General features: G+C 48.0%; 1 protein-coding gene across 8 annotated transcripts in view; it reads left to right on the top strand.

The window, feature by feature from the left end:
- The window catches only part of ASTN2 (astrotactin 2), a 614,387-nt gene that overhangs the window by 534,112 nt on the left and 57,510 nt on the right, over positions 1 to 22,765 (top strand). For all 8 annotated transcript variants that reach the window (XM_044992620.1, XM_044992622.1, XM_044992619.1 and 5 more), the window contains one exon: positions 19,125 to 19,266. In XM_044992620.1, coding sequence (XP_044848555.1) covers positions 19,125 to 19,266 — 142 coding nt within the window. The remainder of the gene's footprint in view (positions 1 to 19,124; positions 19,267 to 22,765) is intronic.

Genomic DNA, 22,765 nt, shown 5'->3' with positions numbered 1-22,765 from the left:
CTCAAGTGGGCTGTGTGAAATGAGCTGTTGGCCTCAGAGTGCGAGGTGTCTGTGGTGGAAGTGGGCCTGCTGTGTAATAGTCTTAGTACTGTACATGCTTATGGGGTTGTTTGCTGTATGAATAAATTGGTTTGGTTTAATAGCAGGCTGTTGGACAGACAAGCAGAAAGGGAAACAATAGTTCGAGATAAGCCAGCTCCCAGTAAACCACTTCATGGCCATTAAGAGACAATGTCTGACCCCATTCACTGTGAAGATCTGACCTCCCAGGCTCCAGCCAGCTTACAAAAACTTGTCTGGCCAGTGCTGGGGGCCATCCGCCCAGAAGGACTATAAAGAGCTAAAAAAGACACTCTCTGTCCAGAAGTCAGGGCACTTGTGGCTGAGGAGCTGTGGCACCCATGGGGATATCTGAAAAGCTTAGGCTTCCTTCAGGGGGGAGTCAGTAGAGCTGGTCAGGAATTTTTCTTCAAAACGTTGGTTGGCAAATGCCAGCTCTTCAGAACTGAACCTTTTCACGGAAACGCCTCGGTTCCAGTGACACTCTTGTCAGGGAAGGTTTCTCGGGTCCAGGATGGAATTTGTGGTCAAACAGAGGGAGGCCCCAGGAAAGCCGCTATCCCTTATTCAGCGCACGTGGACCATGCACATGCCACACGAGTGCCTGAGCCACCAGCCTATTGAGTTGACTGAGCAATTGCTGCTTTTGGAGTCGTTCCGCTTTGTATAAATATTCAAATAGTCACTGGGCTGGAGAGCAAGAGAAGGATTTGACAGCCTGGTGGTTGGGCCCTCCCCTGCAGTGCGGGGGACCTGCTCTGAATCCAGCTGACTAGTGGCTATTCTGCGACGATGTTCTCTCCGTACTTTTTTTTCTTCAAAAAATTTGAAAGCTCTCGTTTTTATTCCAACGTAGAACAAAACCAAATGTTGAAACCTCAACATCTTTTGTGAAGGAGAATTCTTGTTTTCTGCCCTAATGGTAAGCCTCCCGATAAGAGAGACATGCATATAGGCTGCTTCTCGTTTTGAAATCCTGGTTCTCTTATGCCTTGTTTTATGTCTACTGTTCAGACGTTTAGAAGGTTGTTGGGGTCACTCTAGTCACCGACTTCGGAAGGAATGAACTGCAGGTATTGGACAGCTGGGCCTGCTGCGTAAACACGGTGGATGCCCAGGGTCCATCTAAGAGTGGGAGAAATCACTGCTTCTACCCCAGAAGAGGTCATGTCTAAGCCAGGCAGTTTATAGCCTAACACCTCCAGGGGTGCACTCAGAGAGACCAGAGAATGGCCAGAGCTGCAGCTAGCCCTGTAACTGTGATAGTGTCCACATGACAAAATCCATTGGCAGAAAGACCAAAGAAGAAATACGCTCTGTGACCCATATAGATGGTGCCTCCAAGCCAGTGCATAGGCTGGGTGTGTGTCAAGAAGCGTACAGTGTCTCTGCCCATGCTGATCCTGTTCTGTGGATATGCAGAGGACTTCAGAACCCATGGCTGTCCGTTTGGATACCTTGCCCTCACACTAACATGCCTGCCCTTTGATTCTCTGTAATGACCAATAACAGCTAAATGCCTGGCAGGCATGTGGCATGTATGCCTGGATTCCTTCCTCTGGTACACAATAGACTCATAGGACTGGAAGGGATCTCGAGAGGTCATCTAGTCCAGTCCCCTGCACTCATGGCAGGACTGAGTATTGTCTAGCCCATCCCTGACAGGTGTCAACTAAGTGTAGCTAAGCCCATCCCCACTTCCATCGCACCTCTATGGGTCTGCCCCCATCTGTGTCCCAAGGACAGACCCTTGATCTGGCCAGCAAGTGGACAAAGCAGCTCCTCCGATGCCATACAGTGGCATTCCTCCTCTCTCCAAAGGGTAGGCAGGGGAAGTTCCAACTCCCTTAATGAGACTGACTATTTCTTACAAAGGCGATCGCAGGAATCTGGAAAGGAAACAATTCCCCAGCCTGGCTAGCTCACACCTCACTGAGCCAGGCTGCCTTTGGTAGCTGAGCACATGTCAGAGCGATCAGAAGTGCTGCTGTGGAGTCATGGCTATTTTCTTTTTCTGTTCTTTTCTGTTCTTTTTTACTATGTAAAGCTATAAACTGTATGGGTTAGGTATGAATTAGAACCTTATAAAACGTGTTTACTCATTCTGTAACTCAAAGCGGGGATTAAGCAGTAGGAAAAACTGAGCGGGAGAATTTTCCAAACTGAAAAGTTTTACAGCTTTCATTGTGGACTGGAGAGAGAGGAATTTATTTATTTATTTATTTCAGATAAAAAGAAGAGGGTGGGGATGGGCGCGGGGGAGATAACAGATGGATGAAGAAAGAGACTCATGGGTAGCGAAATTAGCTCACACAGTCTAAACCCCCAATGGTCCCCTCTCCCCACCGATGGCTTCCAAAAGGGCCTTCTCCCTGCAGTGCACAAAGCTCCTAACAGGGCCTGCTTTTCTAATCTCCTTGAAGGCATCTTTTATGGGGAAAACAGAATCATGTAGATCCGTGGCAGCTCAAGGGGAGAGGTGGGGGAGTGGAATGACAAGAGCGAGGGAAGACGCGGCCATGCTGAGCGTCCCGTGGAAGGGCTGGGGGTGGTGGGGAGCGAAGGACATGGATGTAGTTGTGGTATTGTAGCCTACGTTCGTTTACAGCCAAAGCACTGGGGAATAACTGGCACTGGCACAGGGGATGGACAAGATGGTCAGTTCCCATGCGGTGTTGCGTGACTCCCTGACAAGGAGCAAGGTGCATGTAACCTGGACCCTTCCCAGCTCTCATTTTCTCCTCTGCTTGAACACAACTTTCTTGCCTGCTCTCTGGGGCTCTGCCACCTTTCAACTCCTTCTCCCTTGCCCGTGAATCACTCCCGCTCTGTGGAATGGTGATCCTCGCACTATTACTAAGCCTGACTCACCCTTCCCCTCCACACGTTATTTCCACAGACCTCGGAGGGTTTTTTCTTTCTTGCCTTTTTAATTTTTTCGCTCTGCTTTACGAACTTTTTCCAGGAGATAGGACTGGGGGAGAGAGAGAGTGGGCTCATTTGGGTAGTTTTCCCTCCTGCTAAATGTCAGCATCCTACGCTTGGTGTCTGGGATGGGGGGAGGTTTACAGGACTGCCAGGGGTTTTATTTCAGGCTTTGCTGGGAGCCAAGGGATTTGGGCTGGGGGAGACTCTCCCTATGGTTTTGACAAAGCCCCAGCCATCAAGTAGTGGTTGGATTCCATAGAAGGGAAGGAAGTGATGACATCCTGTGCCAGCTCAGAGGCTTTCACCGCCAGGCACATGCTCCCTCATCATCATGGGTCTCGGAGCAGCTGTGGAATCCATTCCCCAGTTGGCTTAACCCCCCCTCTGCTTGCTCCGGGAATCTCTCTCCCCTCTCCTTCCTTCTCTAAGTGGTGAGATATTACTTGACTGCTGGCTACGACCCATCTCCGTATGACAGTGCAGCCGTCTGAGAGTGTGGCTGGTGTTACTAGATTCTGAGCACTCACGGAGGACTTCAGTGACTCAGCCAGAGGTTAGGGGTCTATTACAGGAGTGCCTGGGAGAGATTCTGTGGCCTGCGATGTGCAGGCGATCAGACAAGATTAGTGGTTTTCAAACGGTGGTCTGCAAACCCCTAGGGTTCCTCAGACTATGTCTAAGGGGTCCTCGAAAGGTTGTCATTACCATAGAACGATGGTTTTCAACCTGTGGGGGTCCACAGACTATGTCTAAACTTTTCAAAGGGGCCTACACCTACATTTGAAATTTTTTAGCAGTCCACAAATGAAAAAAGCTTGAAAAACACTAGACTAGGTGATCCTTATGGTCCCTTCTGGCCTTGAAGTCTATGATTCTATGAGAAATCTAGGAGTCAAACAACTCAGACATATCATCACGTGAATGTCATCAGTACCTTCCTCGCTCAGGTGAAACAGACTCCCAGGAAGTATTACATAGAGGGACCGCCATCCTCAGAGCTGTCCCCTCTGAAAATAGACTCTCCTGCTGCAGTCACTCAGGATGCCATTGATTTGCCTTGGTGGCCAAAGCTGCGTGATCTGAGATTCAGAGCCGGGGACATTCCTGCCTCTGCCAATGTCCTGCCATGTGATAATGTTGCTTGCCTCAATCCCCGCATCTGTAAAATGGGGTTAATGCTACTTCTGAGCAGGGCATGATGGCAGATAACATAGACTGGACTTGGAACCAGGAGATATGGGTTCTAATCCCAGCTGTATAGCTGACCTGCTATGTAGTGTTGGACAAGTCATTTTTCTGTTCCCCTCTCACCTTTTGTCTGTCTTCTCTATTTAGATTAAAGGCTCTAAGAACGGGGGCTGCCTCTGACACTCATAGACGTAGAGTTTAGGGCCAGAAGAGATCACCAGATCATCTAGTCTGACCTCCTGCATATCACAAGCCACCCAACATCACCCAACGCCCACACACGAAACCCAACAACCATGTGTATATAGCACAACGGGACTCAGGTCTTGCCTGGGGCCTCTACACGCTGTCACAATATAAATAATAACAATCTTTGTGAAGTGCTTTGAAATCTTTGGATGACAAATGCCATATCAATGCCAAGTATTACCTCTAAGTGAGTAAGTGCTCAAGATTCAACATGGCAGAGTCTATTCCAGTGGAAATAGTAATGGAACAGAGAACGTCCTGATACAGTCAATGGCAAGGAGAGGACAAGACATGGAAGAACTTCAATCTGAAGAGAGATTGAAAATGTTGAACTTGTTCTCCATAGAGAGGAGCCAAATGAGAGAGGAGATGAAAGAGATGGACAAAATGAATGATCTAGAGAAGATAGATCAGACTCTTCAATTAATCCTTTGTCATGGCACAAGAACTAGGAGACTGTCAATGAAATTGTAAGGCAACAAATTGAGACCTGATATGGGGAAATCCTTTTCCAAACACTGCACAATTAGCCTGTGAAACTCATTGCTTGAGTTAAAGTTGAGCACGTGCTTAAGTGCAGTGGTGGATCAGAGCCAGAGTATGCAGCACCTTGCAGAATCAGTCCCTATTATACAAAAAGTTTTTTCTAGCCACCTTGCTTAGGAGAAACAAAGGGGAAACAATGCCCTGGTTAACACATTGTTTAATGCAAAACTCTGAAAGCCTCAGAGAGCCCAGAGTCTTGGCAAATAGGGCTGGCTGGACATCAAGAATTCCTTTTTGCAAAAAACGCTGTGGTTCTGGCGTTTGGGTTCGTTCCGCATCGCCCCGAAACTGAGACCTTTCCAAAATTTTCCTGAAAAATAGAGAGTGGAGCCCCATCCCATAATAGCCCGTTGGCTATGGCACTCACCTGCAATGTGGAAGACTCAGGTTCACATTCCTTTTGTGTCCAATTCGGAGCAGACAAAAAAAATGTTTTGCTGGGAAAATCTTGACCAGCTCAATTAGTTAATTTGCTTGAGGCTGTTGCCATGAAGACGTTAGACAAACCTTTCTGCTAGTAAAATGGCAGACACAGCTGTCTCTGAAGAGCCAATTTATAATTCTCTATGGTGCCAGTCATCAAAGGTGCTTATTCTTCTGATGTTGTCTTCTGCTCTTTATACAACATATATAGTACGAAGTAACCACATGAGCATGTTGGGGTTCAGATAGCCGTGTTTATGAACTACATACAACATGCAAGGCCTAGCTGCATATGCATACAACATTGCAGTTCTGGCAGCCTTTTGGTGGCTTGTGAAACATAGAAGACTGTGAGGGCCGCTAGAGGGCTCACAAACTATTTAAAAGGATATTACTCAACCCCTGTACATTACAGCTGGGTTTCATGGAAGAGATGCATATGGCATGTGTACTTGGAATGGTCTAAAGGAACCTGCCAGTTTTGGTATGGGATGCAGGACAGACATTGCTGGAATGGAGAACTACACTCATCACACCAGAAATGGAAGTGGGGCAGTTGGCCATTACAGTAGGGATGAAATAAACTCATCCTCATACAGAGTTCCAGCGCCAGCCTTCATTTGACCCAGTAATTCATTAAAATTAATCAAAATTATAAAAGAACGAATCGCTTTGATCACCATTAGAGCTGATCTGAAATCTTGGTTATGAACTGACCCTAATTACAAACATAGCCATCATTCAAGAACTGATCTCCATCCTTGCAGTTGTATTCACAAAGGGCTTGAATGGGTGATTTCCAGCCTGTGAGTTCTTTGTGATCTCTCTCCTTCTGCTATGCAATATGTGTTGTCATGGCATAGGTAGTTGGTCTCCTAAGTCACATGGCATGGCTTCTTCTCCCTGGTTGGATGACTGAAAATTTGTAAACAGGAGAATAACAAATGATATACTTCCTGGTATGAATTTTCTGATGAAAAACATCTGTGATAAAATGTTCAGGATTCAACAATATTTTCTCAAATTCTCCAGTTGTCAGGATACTCACTAACTGTTGCCTTGGTTCTGCAAACACATACTCACCTGAGTAACTGTATGCATGTGAGTACTTCCATTGAGTTTAATAGAATGGCTCACATAAGTAAATTAAACATGTGTAAAGGTTTGCAAGATCAGGATCAATAATTCCCCAGGAATCATAGTGAAGCAACTCCTCACTTTTATTTATGACAATGTTCTTTAAATTCCTTTTGTTTTCCAAATCACTCATCGGTCTGTAATAACCAGTATGGCACCCTTATTCCAAATCACTCACAGCCAGGGTGCAGATCATCAGAGGTTGTAAATTGATATAGCTCCATTGGCTGCAGTAGAGCAAGAACAGTTCATACCAGCTGCAGATCTTCCCCCCAGATTTTCAGGTGTTCAAGACCCCAGTGGGAGGCCAGATGTTCCAAAGAGCTCTGTTCCCATTGAGGTAACTGAATAAGGGCCAGATTTTCAAAAGTGCTGATAATCCAGCCCTAGATGTGCGGGCTGAGATCTCCTGAACATTCTGGTCTATGACATTATCACTAGCACACTGCAGAAATCAGCGTCTGACAATATCACCTGGCTGTATTCAGAATAAAATTGTGCTGGACAAAGAGTTGCTGCTTTCAGTTGGTCACTACTGACAGTAGTGAACCTGGATGCATGATTAGTCCAAGCCACTCTCCGGCACTGAGCCATGAAGTGTAGGAAGGAGCCAGGAGGAGGGGAAGGCAACGACGATGCTATAGAACTAATTTTCTGATCTTGCAGAGCTACAAAAGGTCCATTTACCCAAAAAGTGCAAAGAGAAATGAAGCAGAGAGCAGGGGGATTGCTTTTTGGCATCAGTTTACAGTGATTTGATTTGACAAATTACCCAGGGCAATCGTGTTTTTAGAGATTAATTATACACTCTGCGTTTCATTCTAGGAAATGCTTCCCTCCACCCCCACCCCCGCTTCTATCTTGGGATTTGAGGCCAGGGTGCATGTCTAGAGGGGAGGATTTTTTTAAAAGCTAAGGATTCGATGCTGCATTGACTTGCACCCAATCAGTGAGTTCCCACAGGGTGGTAAGTCAATGAGAATTTGGCGTTTAAGAGCTGGGCGTAAGAGGGTGTGATCAGTAGAGTTGAAAATGAGGGACTGGCAGCGCAACGTTTGGCAGGCTCTCTCTTGCTCCCTCGTTGAATCAAAAGCCCCACTTTCATTCTGCAGTAGGACAGATGGTGTGTTAGACCCAGTGGTGGAATTCAACCAGGGCTGGCTTCCATCCACTAGGCTTCCTCCTAGTTCAAGAAGGATCCCTGGTTCCCCTGGGTGAAAGCTGGTCCGCTCTGCATTTGGACACCCACCAACCAACCGGAACCGCCCAACACCCTGGATAGACAGAGCTAAGTTGTATGGGGCTATGCTTGGGTCCATGAGAGCAAGGGTCTGAACCACACATGGGGACAAATCCACCTGAACAGATTTGTGACCCTTTGTGAGCAATTTTATTATGAACGTCTCACAAGACTTTAAGCTCCTGGAGGTAGGGACTGTCTCTTTGTTATAGGTTTGTACAGAGCCTTACTGCATGGGGCAGTGGTCTCTAGGTGTCACTTCACGAAAAATAATAATGAGGTGGATGCTTCTCTTAGTAGCAGACTGTCAAGGCCTGAACTCTTCAAGTCCGGGAGCAAGAGACCTCTTGTACTACCCACATAGCAACTGGCTTCACGAGGCTCACTAGGGATCGTTTCATTAAAGAAGGAGAAGGAGGGAAGTTTGCAGATGACACTAAAATGGGGGGAGAGATAGTTATGCTGGAGGGTAGGGAGAAGGTCCAGAGAGACCTAGACAAATTGGAGGACTGGGCCAAAAGAAATCTGATGAGGTTCAACAAGGACAAGTGCAGAGTCCTGCACTTAGGACGGAAGAATCCCATGCACTGCTACAGGCTGGGGACTGACTAGCTAAGCGGCAGTTCTGCAGAAAAGGACCTGGGGATTACAGTGGATGAGAAGCTGGATATGAGTCAACAGTGTGCCCTTGTTGCCAAGAAGGCCAACGGCATATTGGGCTGCATTAGTAGGAGCATTGCCAGCAGATCAAGGGAAGTGATTATTCCCCTCTATTTGGCATGGGTGAGGCCACATCTGAAGTATTGTGTCCAGTTTGGGTCCCTCACTACAGACAGGATGTGGACAAATTGGAGAAAGTCCCGCGGAGGGCAACAAAAATGATTAGGAGGCTGGGGCACATGACATATAAGGAGAGGCTAAGGGAACTGGGCTTATTTAGTCTGCAGAAGAGAAGAATGAGGGGGGATTTGATAGCAGTCTTCAACTACCTGAAGGGGGGTTCCAAAGAGGATGGATCTAGACTGTTCTCAGTGGTGGCAGATGACAGAACAAGGAGTAACGGTCTCAAGTTGCAGTGGCGGAGCTTTAGGTTGGATATTAGGGGGAAAAAATCACTGGGAGGGTGGTGAAGCACTGGAATGGGTTACCTAGGAAGGTGGTGGAATCTCCTTCCTTAGAGGTTTTTAAGGTCCGGCTTGACAAAGCCCTGGCTGGGATGATTTAGTTGGGGATTGGTCCTGCTTTGAGCGGGGGATTGGACTAGACACCTCCTGAGGTCTCTTCCAATTCTAATCTTCTATGATTCTGTGAATGAGCCTTAAAGAACAACCTATTTGGAAACCCCAACCAACCCCTAATGAAAGCTAGGGCCCAGATCCTCAAAAGTATTGAGATGCCCAACTCCTGTTGAAATCAATGGGAATTAGGTGCCTAAATACCTTTTTGAGGATCTGAGCCAAGTGATCAGAAGAACCAGCTCTGACAGCCTCTGCATGCTGCGGGTGAGCCTGGAGAGACATTCCCAGGCTGGGGTGACAGGGCTAAATGCATTATCTCCCATCTGACCCCACCCCACCCCATGCTGTAGATGGTGTCTTTTGCAGTTTGCACTGTGTGGCAGGGCAGGGGTAAAACCCCTTGACTGCCCTGCTGAAATGCTGGCTAAGCCCTGCTTTCAGGCAGAGAGGCCAGGGCAGAGGCTCAAAGCAGCCAGCCCGAGCCCAGCTGTGGGCCTTAACGAGGGCTGGCTCACTGCAATAGACTGAGCTAAGCAGCGACAGCTGGGCTGAAGGCTGGGAGGGCTATAAAAGCCCTGAACCAAACTCAGTCAGGAGGCTAGGCTGGGAGGGGACAGCAGGCCACAGCTCTGTCTCCTCACCACAGGAAGGGAGCCTCACGGGCCAAGAGACCCTGGAGCGGGTTGGGAAGAGGATGACAGTTGGGGGATAAAGGGGACTGCATGGTGGCACTGTAAAATAAAGCACAAGGGTGAAACACCAGGAGAAGGCGTGAGGACTCTTATTTTACCAGCCTGGGCACAGGGTGAGAAGGCAGAAACCTGTGTGGACCCTGTGACACACAGGCCAAGCGGGCTGGATGCACATTTTGTCTGGATGCTGGTTTCTTGGAGGACAGGGATAGTTACGCTGGCGGCAGGGTGGGCTGGGTCACAAATGCCAATGTCCAACTTACGGCTGTTTTCCAGAAGGTCTTTGCTACAGGTATCAGAGTGTCCGGAGGGCGTAGATACTATGGTGCTGGGTGCTGTAGGGAATCCTAAGACACACACAAGCCTTTGGAAGTGTGCCATTTAAATCAAAGGGATTCATTAGTCATGCACCCTGTGTTCCTGATGAGGGGCAGTATGTGCTGGGCGTTGCAGCCCCTTCAGCTGAGAGAGCTGCTATTGATTCCAGTCAGCACTCCACCCTGCAATCTGGTGTGGGGTCTGTAGCCACTGTCTCTTAGACTTGGAAGGCTCTGACAGAGCCATCCTAGGGTTTTTTACTACTCTAGACACACTGGGAAATGTTCTTGTCATTTTAGCCATTCACAACTGCCAAGTGCAGTCACTTGAGGGCCTGGAAGACTCCAGGGACTGGAAAAAACATGGAGCCTTTTGTTGTTATTCGTGTATTGGCGTAACCGCGGCACATAGGCTCTGTGTTGTTGTGCGTTTCTGCAGCACCTGTTGCATTGGGGTCTTCCTCTCTTTCTGCAGCTCCTAGATGCTACAGAAATAATAATTAATATAATGATACACATGCAGTAAGAGACAGTCCCCCCCCCCCAAAGAGCTTATGGTCTAACTAGACAAGACAAAGAATGGGAGAAAGGAAGTGCTATTCTCCCCATTTAACCAATGGGGAACCGAGGCATAGAAAGATTAAATGACTTGTCCAAAGGCATGGTCTTAATTAGCTTCCACGTTCCACCCTAGAAGTGGCTGCATCACAGGTGTAGGTTAGGTGATTCCCATGTGTATAGTGTGCAAAGCACTTGGAGATATTCCAGGACATAAGGAGCTTTTCGTAGACTCCAGGCTCTTCGGGGCAGGGGCCCAGTTTTCCTGTGTTTGGAAATGGAGACTAGCCCATTGTGGGCATTGCTGGAATATAAAGAAGAGTTAATCATTTTTTGTCTGTGTGAATCCCTTTGTGCACCATGGCAAGAGAGGTGAGGTGGAAGGAGGGTTCTGACCTCCAGTCTCAATGAGTGAGGACCCCATTTGATTGGCATGATCAATTGGTTGGACCTTGTACATCAGAGTAGCTTCACTGACTGAAGTGTCAGCACATTGATTTACCCCGCTGAGGATCTAGCCGAGTCTCTTCAAGAGAGACCTCCCCTCACATGGGGGGTCTGATCTGAAAGCCCATTGAACTGAGGTCCAGCCTGGCTCCCAAAGGACAGCCCTGGGCCTGACCTCAGCATCTATCGCTCCAAACAGACCAGAGCAAATCCCATGCTCCCAAACTTGCTGTCCTCTCTTTGCCCCAGCGCCTTGAGGACGGACCCTGGCGGGAGGAGAGGATGCAAGGAGAACCCAGAAAAACGTGAGGCATTTAGAGGCCTCGCTGCATCAGGTGTTTCTTGCAATCAGAAAACAAAACCAGGCAGAAGCCATGCAAGTGCGGCCTCCCTTCCCCTCTGCTCCCATTGGCACCGCTCCAGAGGGCACCGTCGGGGACGGAAGTCCCAGCAGGGCCCCACCTGCCATCTCTGGGCACCGTCATTGGTGCCCGTTTGGGCTTCTGACATTCTGTTCTGTTTCCCTTTCCTGGAAAACGGAGAGGGAACTGGGAGCTGCTGCACAGGCATGTGCCTGTTCCCCATTACAGCTCCACCGAGGCTGTAACGTGAGAGCCTCTGTGCCATGCCCACACGGTTATTTATTTATCCATACAGACTTTCCCCTTGTTTTCATTAAGTTAGGCAGAAAAGGTTAATCTTCCTTCTGCTGAAGCTTCAAACCTAACCAAACTAAATACAAGATGATTTTTAAGGACTTTTTTTTTCTTGTTCCCCCCCCCCCCCCAAGCACCAGATTGAGTTGAGGTCTCAGTCAGAGATGGCACAAGAATAAATTAAAAACAGGTTGTAAGAAAGAAAGAAAGAGAAAAAGAAAACCACACTCAGAGGAGAGTGACTGGGAAGGGGTTGGTTTAGTCTAGGCCAGTAATCCAGCTGTCAGGCCTGAGTGACAAATGGACATCGGAGAGTCCTCCTCCTCCTCTTCTTTCTAGGAATTGCAGCAGACGGTTCTTATAGTGGCTCCACTCCCTCTTGTTCATCTCCCTCCTTTGCCGCCACGCCACGTCGGGTCTGTCTGCGCCAGAAAGAAGAACCACGGCGCCCAGGGTTGAACCTTTGTGCACCCGCAAAGGAGCCGGGCTGAGTCATCCTCTCCCCATGTTTTACGTGCTGCAGTTCTCTCGATGACGTGGTTCTGAGCCCAGAAGGGAATCTGGCTAAACGGTCAAGAGTTCCCTGTGGCAAAAAGGCTTCCACATTCTTCTCCCTAAGGAGTCTCATGGCTTGATTCTCTGCTCTCTTCATTTGGCTCTGCCCAGCCAAGGAAGTCCTGTTGACGTCAGTGAATCTCCTTGTGATTTACACAGCTGTCAGGGAGCGGAGAATTAGGCCATCAGTGCTGGTTATAGTTCATTCCAGGACGTGTGACTCGTAGCCTGCTTGCTGCTAGGCCAAGAGACCATGGGTTCGAGTCTCCAAACAGGATGCTGAGTCTGGTACAGGGTGGGGTGATGGCCTGCAGATGAGGCATTAAACAGAGTTCCCCTCTAAGGACTGGCCAGGTGGGCGTTAGAGAGTCTGGGGCACTTTCAGAAAGATAACTCTGGTGGCCTACGCAGCCTTCCCTCTTGCACTAAACAGACCCTGTAATCTCAGGGTGGGTGGGCGAGTAAGTTATTGCTGACCTGGTGCTTTGATGCTGTGTTCACAAGCCATTCTTGGGAGAGGAGGTTCTAATGAGGAGCCCTGTCCTAGGCACTGCTAGGAGCAAAGCCACCGGGGAACCTTTTGTTACCACCACAGATCTTGGACCAGGGAATAAGAGAGGCTTGTGGAGGCTCACAAACCTGAGCTGAATACCCCACGGCCCACTCCCACCCCTACATACGCCATCTATTTTGCTTTGAGTTTTATGAGTTAGTGCAAACTGACCCCTGGCGGTCACGGAGGGTGGTCTATGAACAGAACCTAAATAGGTTTGTCAAATCCTTGAATGGCCAAGTTTCACGTAGCTCTGACTAGCAGTGGGTACAATAAGAAAGGTTCCTGTAAAGGAGCTTTGAAATGTACTACAAGGCAGAGGTGTGCTCGTGCATGAGCCATCGTGCAAAAGTCACCCCAGGGAACTGGATATTTATACAGCTGTGACTTTAAGCTGAAAATGGCTAGATAGGTTGACCTTTGGGTAGCCTATGGGATAGCCAATTTTCCCTTGAGCTGTATTGCCCTGGGGCCATAGGCATTGGCTTCCTGGTTACTACCTACACATAAAGGCTCCTGACCTGAGATTGTAGCTCCTCCACTAGCATCTACCCAGATATTTCAATCACAAGCTTTTTGCTTCTATTACATTGTAGCAATGTTCGGTGCAGAGCAAGGAGGGAGAAAAGTTCACCCGAAGCTCAGGTTTGACCACAAAGCACCTTCTCACTCTAGGGGGTCTATTGCAAGGGTTTGGGCTTAACCTAAATTGACACCACCTTGGCAAAAGTCTCTAGCTGCATTTCCTCCCATGCAGGGGGAACTCACAAATATAGGCTGGGCCTTGTGCACTCCAGGGCAAAATGGGACCAAATTCTGTGGCAACAACCCCTAAATTTCATGGCAACATTCATTGTTATTAGACACCAAAAATATGGTAAAAGAACATTATTAAGCCCGCATAGTCCAAGCACTCAAAAGTTAGGAGATGCCAAAAGTAAGGTTGCCTGGGCCACTTTAATTCACCCTCCTTGAGCTCATGCAGTAGGATGCAGACTTTAAGTGATATGCTAACTTTTTCCACAGCACCCCTGCCTCAGTCAGTGCACAGATTGGGCTCCTTGTCCGGCACCCACCTCCAGTTCAGCCTGGCCCTGCTCTTTGTCCTAGTGTCTTTGCCCAGCCAGTCCCAGTTCTTCCCCCCGCACATTGGCTCCTTATCGGGTCTGTTTCCCTCTCTTCCCTTCCTTTGCCCCAGCCCAAATGGTTAAAATCTGGCAAAGTTAGAAGCAAACTGAAAACAGGATCTTAGAATGGGAACTGTCGAGTGACCTTAGTGATAGGAGGGCCTACCAGCCCTGCCTATTATACTACCAGTAAACAGCTTTCATTCCTACTCCACCCCCGTCCCTATGCAAACACACAGCTATGGGTCAGTGCGATAAACTTTTGTCAATGGTTATTTTCAGAATGGTTATTTCTGAGGGCGGGGTTTTTGCTTTCCTGGTGGCCTTGCTCCATGGGCTGGGTCTTGGTCCCACAATGTTGTCCCTGCAGGTTGGGCCTCTGCGTGTGTCCCATGGAAGCAGGGGAGCTTGCAGCCTGCCTGAGCAGCTCACGTGCCAGCTCTCTTGACCTTGCTTATCATTTCTCTAGACAGATTATGCTTCTGGCTCACCCCCCTCCTTGCCCAACCTTCGTGGAACAGTGCAGGATGAATTCACTGGGATCTAGATAACTAGCCATGGTGGAAAAAGCTGGAGAGAATGGGATGCAGTGGATGAGTCCCAGCAGACAGAAAACAAAATGTCAGATGTCTGGTTCTAGCAAAATGGTGACTTCTACCAGATAGAGGCTAAATTCTGCAGCATCTTGAAAAAAAGCCATAGGCTATTGTAGCATGGCGACGACTCGCTGCCACGGCACCTCCTGCTGGTCGTTCAGGGAATTAGCTTTTTCAGACTTGGAGCGCCCTCTACTGGCCAGTATCCCACGCGCCTCAGGCCCCCGTGTCCCTCCCAGACTCTGGTGCCCCTTTATCTTGGGTGCTGCCCCCTGGCAGTACCTCCACTCTCTGGGTCTCCCCACCCCAGGGAACCCCCAACCCTCTATCCCCACCTCGCCTCTGAGCTACTGCCAGTCACCATCTAGCCCCTACTCACTGGGGCAGACTGCAGTCTATACCAATCATCATCGGCAAGGGGAGTTTGGACCTGCTGCCTTTGCCTACCCTGGGCTGCACCTCTGCAACCCCAGTACCCTTCCCGGCCTGCAGCCCGGGGGTTTTCCAGCCTGGAGCTCCCCAGCTCCTTTGACCTTTCCCTCTAAGTACCCTGCTGAGCTCCCAAGCAGCCAGGCCCGTCTCTCTCCACATCTAGAGAGAGACTACCTGAGCTCCTGGCCCACAGCCTTTTATAGGGCTAGCTGTGGCCTAATAGGGTCCACAGGGCAGGTCACATCAGACCACAGCTCTCAGAGTTATTGTTCTAGGCTTTCTGCAGACATCACGCCATCGATTTATATTTGGTCAAGGTTATTTCTGTAACCTTAAGCACGAGTGTGATAGAGGCTATAGCAACGATTGAGCCAGGGTTCTCCAGCGCTACAGCTGTAAGTTGCTATAGCTTGAGCTAAAACTCTGTAAGTAGTACTGCTAATTATTCCTCTTTGGTGGATTGCCAGAGATGGGGTCTGCACACGCTCGCCAGCAGGTTACATTAGAGAAATGTTTTGTTTTAAATGAAAGCAGAGATTCCGAAACTCAATTCTCCAGCAAAGGGATATTCCATGGCAAATTCTGTGGCTATGGAATACGCAAGACTTTTGTCTAGGGTAGCTTTTCCCAGAGCATCCTGGCTTCTGATCAACACAGTTCTTATGTAACAGTTTATCTGCCAACTTGAGGCAGTTTTTCATGTTCCTGCACTAGATTGGGTCTCAGGAGACCTTGGTTCAATATGTGGGTTTGCTACAAATACATCTCTCCGTGCCTCAGTTCCCCCAGTATATCTGGGGGACATTAATGCTCCCCTGCCCCACAGGGGTGTTGTGGTGGTAAATTCATTAATGTTTTCAAGGAACTCACATATTGCAGTGGTGGGGTCCAGAGGAGTAACTAGACAGATGGGTCAGATTTTCAAAAGTGCTCAGCGCCTGATGTTCTGGGCTCTTTAGAAATACCCAGATGTGTATTTTGATGACTGTGGCGGTGCTGTGCTGGTCTCAAATCCTCCCCACAGTGCCTTTTGGAGCTGTGTTAGACTCCTGGCTCTAACTGCATCAGAACACAGGCCATCCACTGGCTTGCCCGGGCCACCTCTTAGGTCTGGCAGTGGAAGTGCCAGGGCTTCGGAATCCCCTGCAGGGGGCCTGTAATAAAGTGAACGCAGCGGCCTGGAAAGGGGTAAGAGATCCCTGCCTATCACGTGGATGGGTGGGGTATATAAGGAAGAAGCAGCTTGGCTGAAGGAGGAAGGGTGTGTTCTCTTTCTCTCTTGTGGCTTGAAGTAGGGAAGAAGCCGTTGGGGGGGATTGTAACCAGCATTTTCAATTGACATGTTCTGTTTTGTTAGGTTTGTGCCCATTGTTCAAAGGCCCTTAAAAAGGACTCGGGCATGGAGTTTGCTTCCCTTCCCTTGCTGGTGAAAGAGCCCACCAGCCTTTGGAGCACTAAAGCACGTGTACGCTCTGCCCATCACTTGCATTTGTTAACTCTCATTTCGAGTGCAGGTGCTTCCACAAATGGCTGGCTAGACATAGCTGTATTTGCCTAAAACTCTGCGACTGCAACTGCAAAAGAACATCTAGCCAGATAACGAGCGACTATTGTTTTAAGTCAGGAGAGCGTTGGCTGTGCAGCAAGCAGTGATAATCTCTCTTGTGCCCAAACATTTTGTAGTCTGGTATAAAAGGCATTTGCACTAGACTCACTGTAACGTGCTGTGTCACCTCAACCCCAAACACCTTCTGGTTATCCTCAAGTGACCTGCGACCCTGTATTCAGAATGGAAACCTTCAAGACAGCAGCAGCAATTCCAGACAGCAAAGCGGTAACGGTGGAAGGTCAGTTTGTATCCGAACTATAGTGGTAACCGTGCCCGTACGCTTGGGTGCATTGTGTCTGTTCAAAGGTACAAGGCGTCCGGTCTCAAAGAACAAGGTCTAAGTTAAGCAGTCATGGAAACACAATTGAGTGAGGTGGGCAAAAGATCATGAGCAATAACATAGGAATGGCCAGACGGAACCAGACCTGTGGTCCTTCTACTTCTGTATCCTGCCTTTGGCATCACCTCGTGCCAGATGCTTCAGAGGAAGTCAAAAGAACCCCACAGAAGACAGATGTGGGCTAATCTGCCCCCCACGTTAAGTCTCTTCCTGATCTCTAATAGTTAAAGATTGATTTAAGCCCTGAAGGATGTGGTTTAATATCCCTCCCAAAATTGCATAAGAATTAACTATTCTTTCTCTAGATTTTCTTATCCATATAAATGACTCAGCCCTTTTTGAACCTTGGTAAATTCTTGGCCTTAATACCATCCTATTGCAATGAATTCTACAGTCTGGTTATGTATTGTGTGAAAAGGGCCGGAAGTTAAGGTTGGAACCAAGGGCCAATCAAGTCAAAGCTGGGTTTGTTTTTTGTTTTTAAATCTGCCCATAAACCCAGAGAGTTTAAGTGACTTGCCCAAGGTCACACAGGAAGTCCATGGCAGAGCCAGCAATTGAACACAGATCTTCTGAGTCCCAGTCCTGTGCTTTATCCAAAACTTTCTTCTCAATCAAACTTCCTCAAAATTTGGTTCAGGCCCATCTCTAGTAGCGATGTTAAAATATGGAGAGCAGTAATGGCTCTGCCTGAAAAATGGTTTGGAAAGAACAAATCATACCGAGAGCCTGGGCCTGAGTGGTGCATTAAGATGAATAATTAAGAGTTGGATTCCTTTAGGAAAGGAAGGGATTTATTGCTGCTCTTCTCTCCCGTCAAGGGGGACATTTGTTATTGAACTGTGTAATTTGTGACAAGACACAATTTTTTGTGTGTGCTATCTGGGTAATCAGCCTGCGGGAATTATACATTCCGGGCTGATTACACCAATGTGTTGCTTTTCACATTTCATACCAAGAGTTTGAAATTTATGTTCCATTTCTGTGGTCCTCAATCAGATTTACTTTCAGTTAAAAAATGCAAAGACAGAAATATGGTAAGAACAGAATTCTCCACTGATATATGCCATAAAACCTTGGCACCTTCATACAAGGTTCCCTGGCACAAGCGGGAATGAAGGGTCTGATCCTTCGCACCACTGTAACTCAACTAATTTCAATGGAATTACTCCCGGTGTACACCAAGAGCATCAGGCCAGTTGGGTCTGATTTTCCACTGCTTGGCCTGTGAGCTGTCAGTTACACCAGTGCAAAATGTATACAAAATGCAGCAAAATCCAACTAGTAACTCACGTTGCGCTGGTATACGTAGGGGAAAGCAGTGGGGAGTCAGGCCCTAGAAGTGTAATTCAAGGGACCCTGTCAACTTAAATTGGGTCATGTTGTAAAAGCTGAGTGGTGTAGTAGTAAAAATAAGCTTGTATAAAACCTAAGACTTACAAAAATGTCCCTGCATTATTATTATTTGTTATTATTTTAAATGATCATTAAAACGATTGCTTTAAAAGAAACAGTCATCTCCCTGCGGTGTTTGAATTGCAAGAGCTGCAGCATTTGGAACCTGACAGGGAGACGGTCTGTGAATGGGAAGTCATTGCTTTTTGTTGTCCACACAGCCTGAGAGAAAAAGGAAACAAAGAGCATAACCATGACAAGGAAATTGCATTTCTAAAATTTCCTTCAACGCTGGTCAGCTAAGGTGTTAGTAGTAGCCAAGGTGAAGAAACCTGCTGGACTGTGACAGGTGCTTTTTTTTTTAAAAAAGTGATAATGTCACTTTAAAAACCGAATCAGAAATCAGAGATTTTTGAGGTGGAAAAGACCGACCCAAGCACTGAGTCCGTTTTCTTCCAAAGACGAAGGTATTGCCCCATTAGAGGATGTAGATTCAGGGTTCAACATTTGCAGGGTCATCCCTGGCATGAATCTGCGTGTTGCCTATATGCTCTATGCTCATATTGCCCAGTCCAAGCTGTGAGTCAACTCGGTCTGGATTTGCCTCGCTGTTTATGAGCTCTGCAGTGGGCTTGTATGCTGCTGATGGCCCTGCGCTGTGTATGGGCAATATACCCTATAGGAGCCCATGGTGCAGCTCCTTCCTGTCTGATTGCCTGCAGGCCTGTGCTGTATATGGAAAGGGGAAGGCTCAGGGAACAATGAATGCCAGGGTTGGAGATTGAGCATAGGGTTGCTTAGCTTTATTAATCTTGCCCTTCTTCTCTTTGGTCTTCAGGAGAATCCTTGAGCTTTGCTGATGATTTGCTCTCCGGACTCGGAACTTCCTGCGTGGCAGCTGGCAGGAGCCATGGAGAGGTCCCAGAAACCAGCCTTTATTCGGTCATTTTCAAATGCCTGGAACCAGATGGCCTGTACAAGTAAGAAAGTGATGGATGTAGGATGGGGTGGGGAGGAGGGTTGAGAGATAGCATGTAATGCAGTTATTGTTTAACGTTTTTATTGCAGTAGTGCCTAGAGAGCTGTACCGAGACACTGCTCCATTGTGGTTGGTGCTGTGCAAAGGGGTTTGTTTGGTGCATGTGTCTTGGACTGTGCGTTAGGAGCCGAGACAGGCCCAGATCATGAAACTGAGATCCAGTTGTCCAGCAGTGGAGAGACTGGGGCGGTTTGGATGTGGGGGTTTGGTTCAGTTCCATCAATGGGTACTCGCAGCTGTCCGATATCATGTGCATGACGGGATATGATCTGCCTCACTCTGATGAACTGAGCCAGCATCAGGGAGATTGGAATCTGACCCTAATGGGAGTTCCTCAGAGGCAGCAGGTGGGTTTGAGTCCTTGCCAGATTCTCCCCTCTCCATTTCCCCACTTAGCAGGCAGAACAACCAGAGGCGGTATTCTGAACGTTACAGCATAGCATAGAGTCCTCAGTATGTTAGGCACTGTGCAAACATGCCGTGAGGGACACACTCTGCCTTGAAGAGTTTCCGATTCAAGTAGACAAAGGAAGTGTCATTGTCCACATATTTACAGAGGGGGGAATGAGGCTCTGAAGGATGCAGTGACCTGTCCAAGGTCACAAAGGCCCAATTCCCATGCCTGTGCTTTACCTGCAAGACCACCCTTCCTCGCGTCTGTGCTTTCCATGCGCTGCATCCCCCGCGTGGCTCAGTCGGCGGACAGGGGACAGGGAGAGGCAGGAGAGCAAACGTAAAAAAAAGAGAGAGAGAGACAGAAAAAGAGTTGAGAGAGAGAGAAAAACACACCCAGGCCTTAACGTCAGAGCGGCTGTAATAATTAAAACACATTTTGTAGTGAGTAATGAAACTTTTTATGGGACCACAAAGGCAGTTAAATTCAGAGCTGGCAAATGGACTGTCAGCGAGAACTTTTTAAGATCTTGATTAATACTTTCCCTTCACCTCCCCCTCCGCCCTCTCTCCCCCACCCCATTAAGTATGTTGACAACCTCCGAAGAGGGAAGCGCTTTTACTGCACAACTCTGGTGCTGGGCCACATCTGGGAGCAGGCTCCAAATGGTGCTTGCCACTGAATAACTGTGACTGTTTCCTTGTTAAAATATATATAGGTATGTGATGTAATTATTATTATCGCTGGGAATCGGGCTGCTCTGAGCAGATGCCAGGAGGAGTCTGGAACGGAGCTGGCTAATGAGTTGCCTCCAGTAAAATCCCGTCACTTGCGAGCTATTGGCAACTTGGTCCTTGGTTGTCAGAAGGGATGAGCAATGCTATTGGCCTTCCAGTCTCTGGGGAGGCGAGTCTTGAGGTTAAACATTGGGCTGGGAGTCAGGAGAACTGGGTACTGGGGCCAGCTCTGTCACAGACTCCCTGTACGACCTGCCAAGGCACCTCTGTGACTCAGTTTCCCCATTTGCAAAATGATCCTTGCCTGCCTTCCAGAGGGCTGCATGGCTTAATTCACCAGTGTTTGTAAAGGGCTTGGGGATTCTCAGGTCAAAGGTGCAGAGCTTTACCATATGTCCAAAGGCATGTAGGCAAAGTGTTATCCTCTCCTTGGGCCAAAGGCCCCTCTCGGCTGCACAGCACTGTGTCCCATAGCAATGGAGGTGGGGAGAGGTGGTCCTCAATTAGCAAGCAGCCGCCAGCATCCCTGCTAACTACTCTCAAGTAGAACTAGTGGGCATTAGGGAGTGTGTGGCTGGGTGGATTTGGGGAGCTGCTGCTCTATGCAGTCTGCCTCCAGGGGAAGTAGGCCAATCCTACGTGACAGCTTGTTGTATACAGTGATGCAGCAGCCTTCTGTACTAACAGCCTGAGCCACCTCCCGTTGCAGTCACTGGGAGTCTTTCCACTGACAACATGGGCTTTGGATCCAGCCCTCTATCTTCTCTCTTCATGCCTGTCAAAGGCAGGTTGGAAGGCAGCTGAACTGGGAGAGCTAGCAGATGTTCTGGGAGTGGGAGGCACTATAGAGAATGGCCAGCCCCATGCATCTGGCTAAGGATCTGGCTAAGGATGTGGGGCTTGGCATCCATTCCCCAGGGGATCCCAGAGTGCTACGTGTCCACCAGCACATACACACAGATGCTAGCATCTATGCACACACACTGGTCCATACACACGTATATGGCGGCTGATACATGTATACATCTGAACATACACATTCACACACTGGTACATCCATACATCAGTACGCACACACACCTGGCTGTAAACATACATGTTCACACACACACACACACACACACACACTCTGTAATCCTAAAGACTGTTCTTGCAAACATCCTTACAGCTGTGACACAAAACGCAGAAAGTCAGGGCAGTGATCTGTGAGGCAAAGGCTCCATTCTGAACCCAAGCAGACAAAACTAAAACAAAACCGTGGGCACAAGGTTGGGTTTTAAATTGAGTTTCTTCTCCTTGTTTCGCTTGTTTTGGTTTTTGGAGAAAATTCTCTTTCTTGGAAGACTCTAAAATGGGCAAAATCCAGTTTGCAGCAATTCAGTCGGGAGCTGAGATTTATTTCAGCCTGTCCGGTGAATACACACGCACTGTGCTTTTAAAAGGCAAACCCTTTTGCCCTCTGGACAGTTGGAGGGCATCATCTAAAAAGAGATGATCACGCAAGGCTGATCAAATCCGTAAATGTGGATCTGACGTCCTGTGCATTTGGCTTTTCCTTTCAAATCACCTAAAGCAATTAGGCAACACTATTGACCAATCGCTCAGCGCATTTCCGTCCTTAGATCAAAGCCAGGATTCAGTTTTTTTAAGAAAAACAAAAATCTTCAAACAAACAAGCTAATTGATTTTTCTGTTTTTGAGGTTTCTGTAATTTGAACAAATAAACTAACAAAAGCAGAACTAATTTTTACGTCTTGCTTCATTTTCAGTTTGATGAGAACAAGTTGCCTTCCAGCCTGGGCTGTTCTGCCTGTAAAACATTAGGATTGTTACACCAATCCTACAGCCTGAGAGCGTATCAGGGAAGAGTAGATACAGTACACACGTGCCTGCCTGTAAACACATGGACACATGCAAGTGTGCCACAGACAGATACATGCATGTACACACAAATCCCTACTGAAAACACGTGAACGCCCACTTCAGAATACACAGCGGTATTGATTGTGGGTGTTTCTGGAGAATACAGTATTTGGTGTATGCCCCTTAAAAAAAAAAGAGAGAGAGAGAGATGAACTAAATATCCTGCTGGCAAAATGTGCCATGAGCAAGAATTCCTCTCCCCATGGAAGACAGAACTTAGGCAACTCCATGCCTGGTCCGGAGCCACTTCCATGTCTGCTCCTGAGACAACCAGCAAGGGGGGTAATTAGTGCCAGTTGTACTGATGGTTTTGTGAGAGTGGCTGAGACCCGTAGCTCGTTGCACCCTGGCCATTAAGTGGGAAGGACTGTCCATTGCATCTGACC

This window comes from Mauremys mutica, chromosome 18 (assembly GCF_020497125.1).
Source record: "Mauremys mutica isolate MM-2020 ecotype Southern chromosome 18, ASM2049712v1, whole genome shotgun sequence".
NCBI classification, from domain to species: domain Eukaryota; kingdom Metazoa; phylum Chordata; order Testudines; family Geoemydidae; genus Mauremys; species Mauremys mutica.
This window is presented reverse-complemented; position numbering and strand designations above follow the sequence as displayed.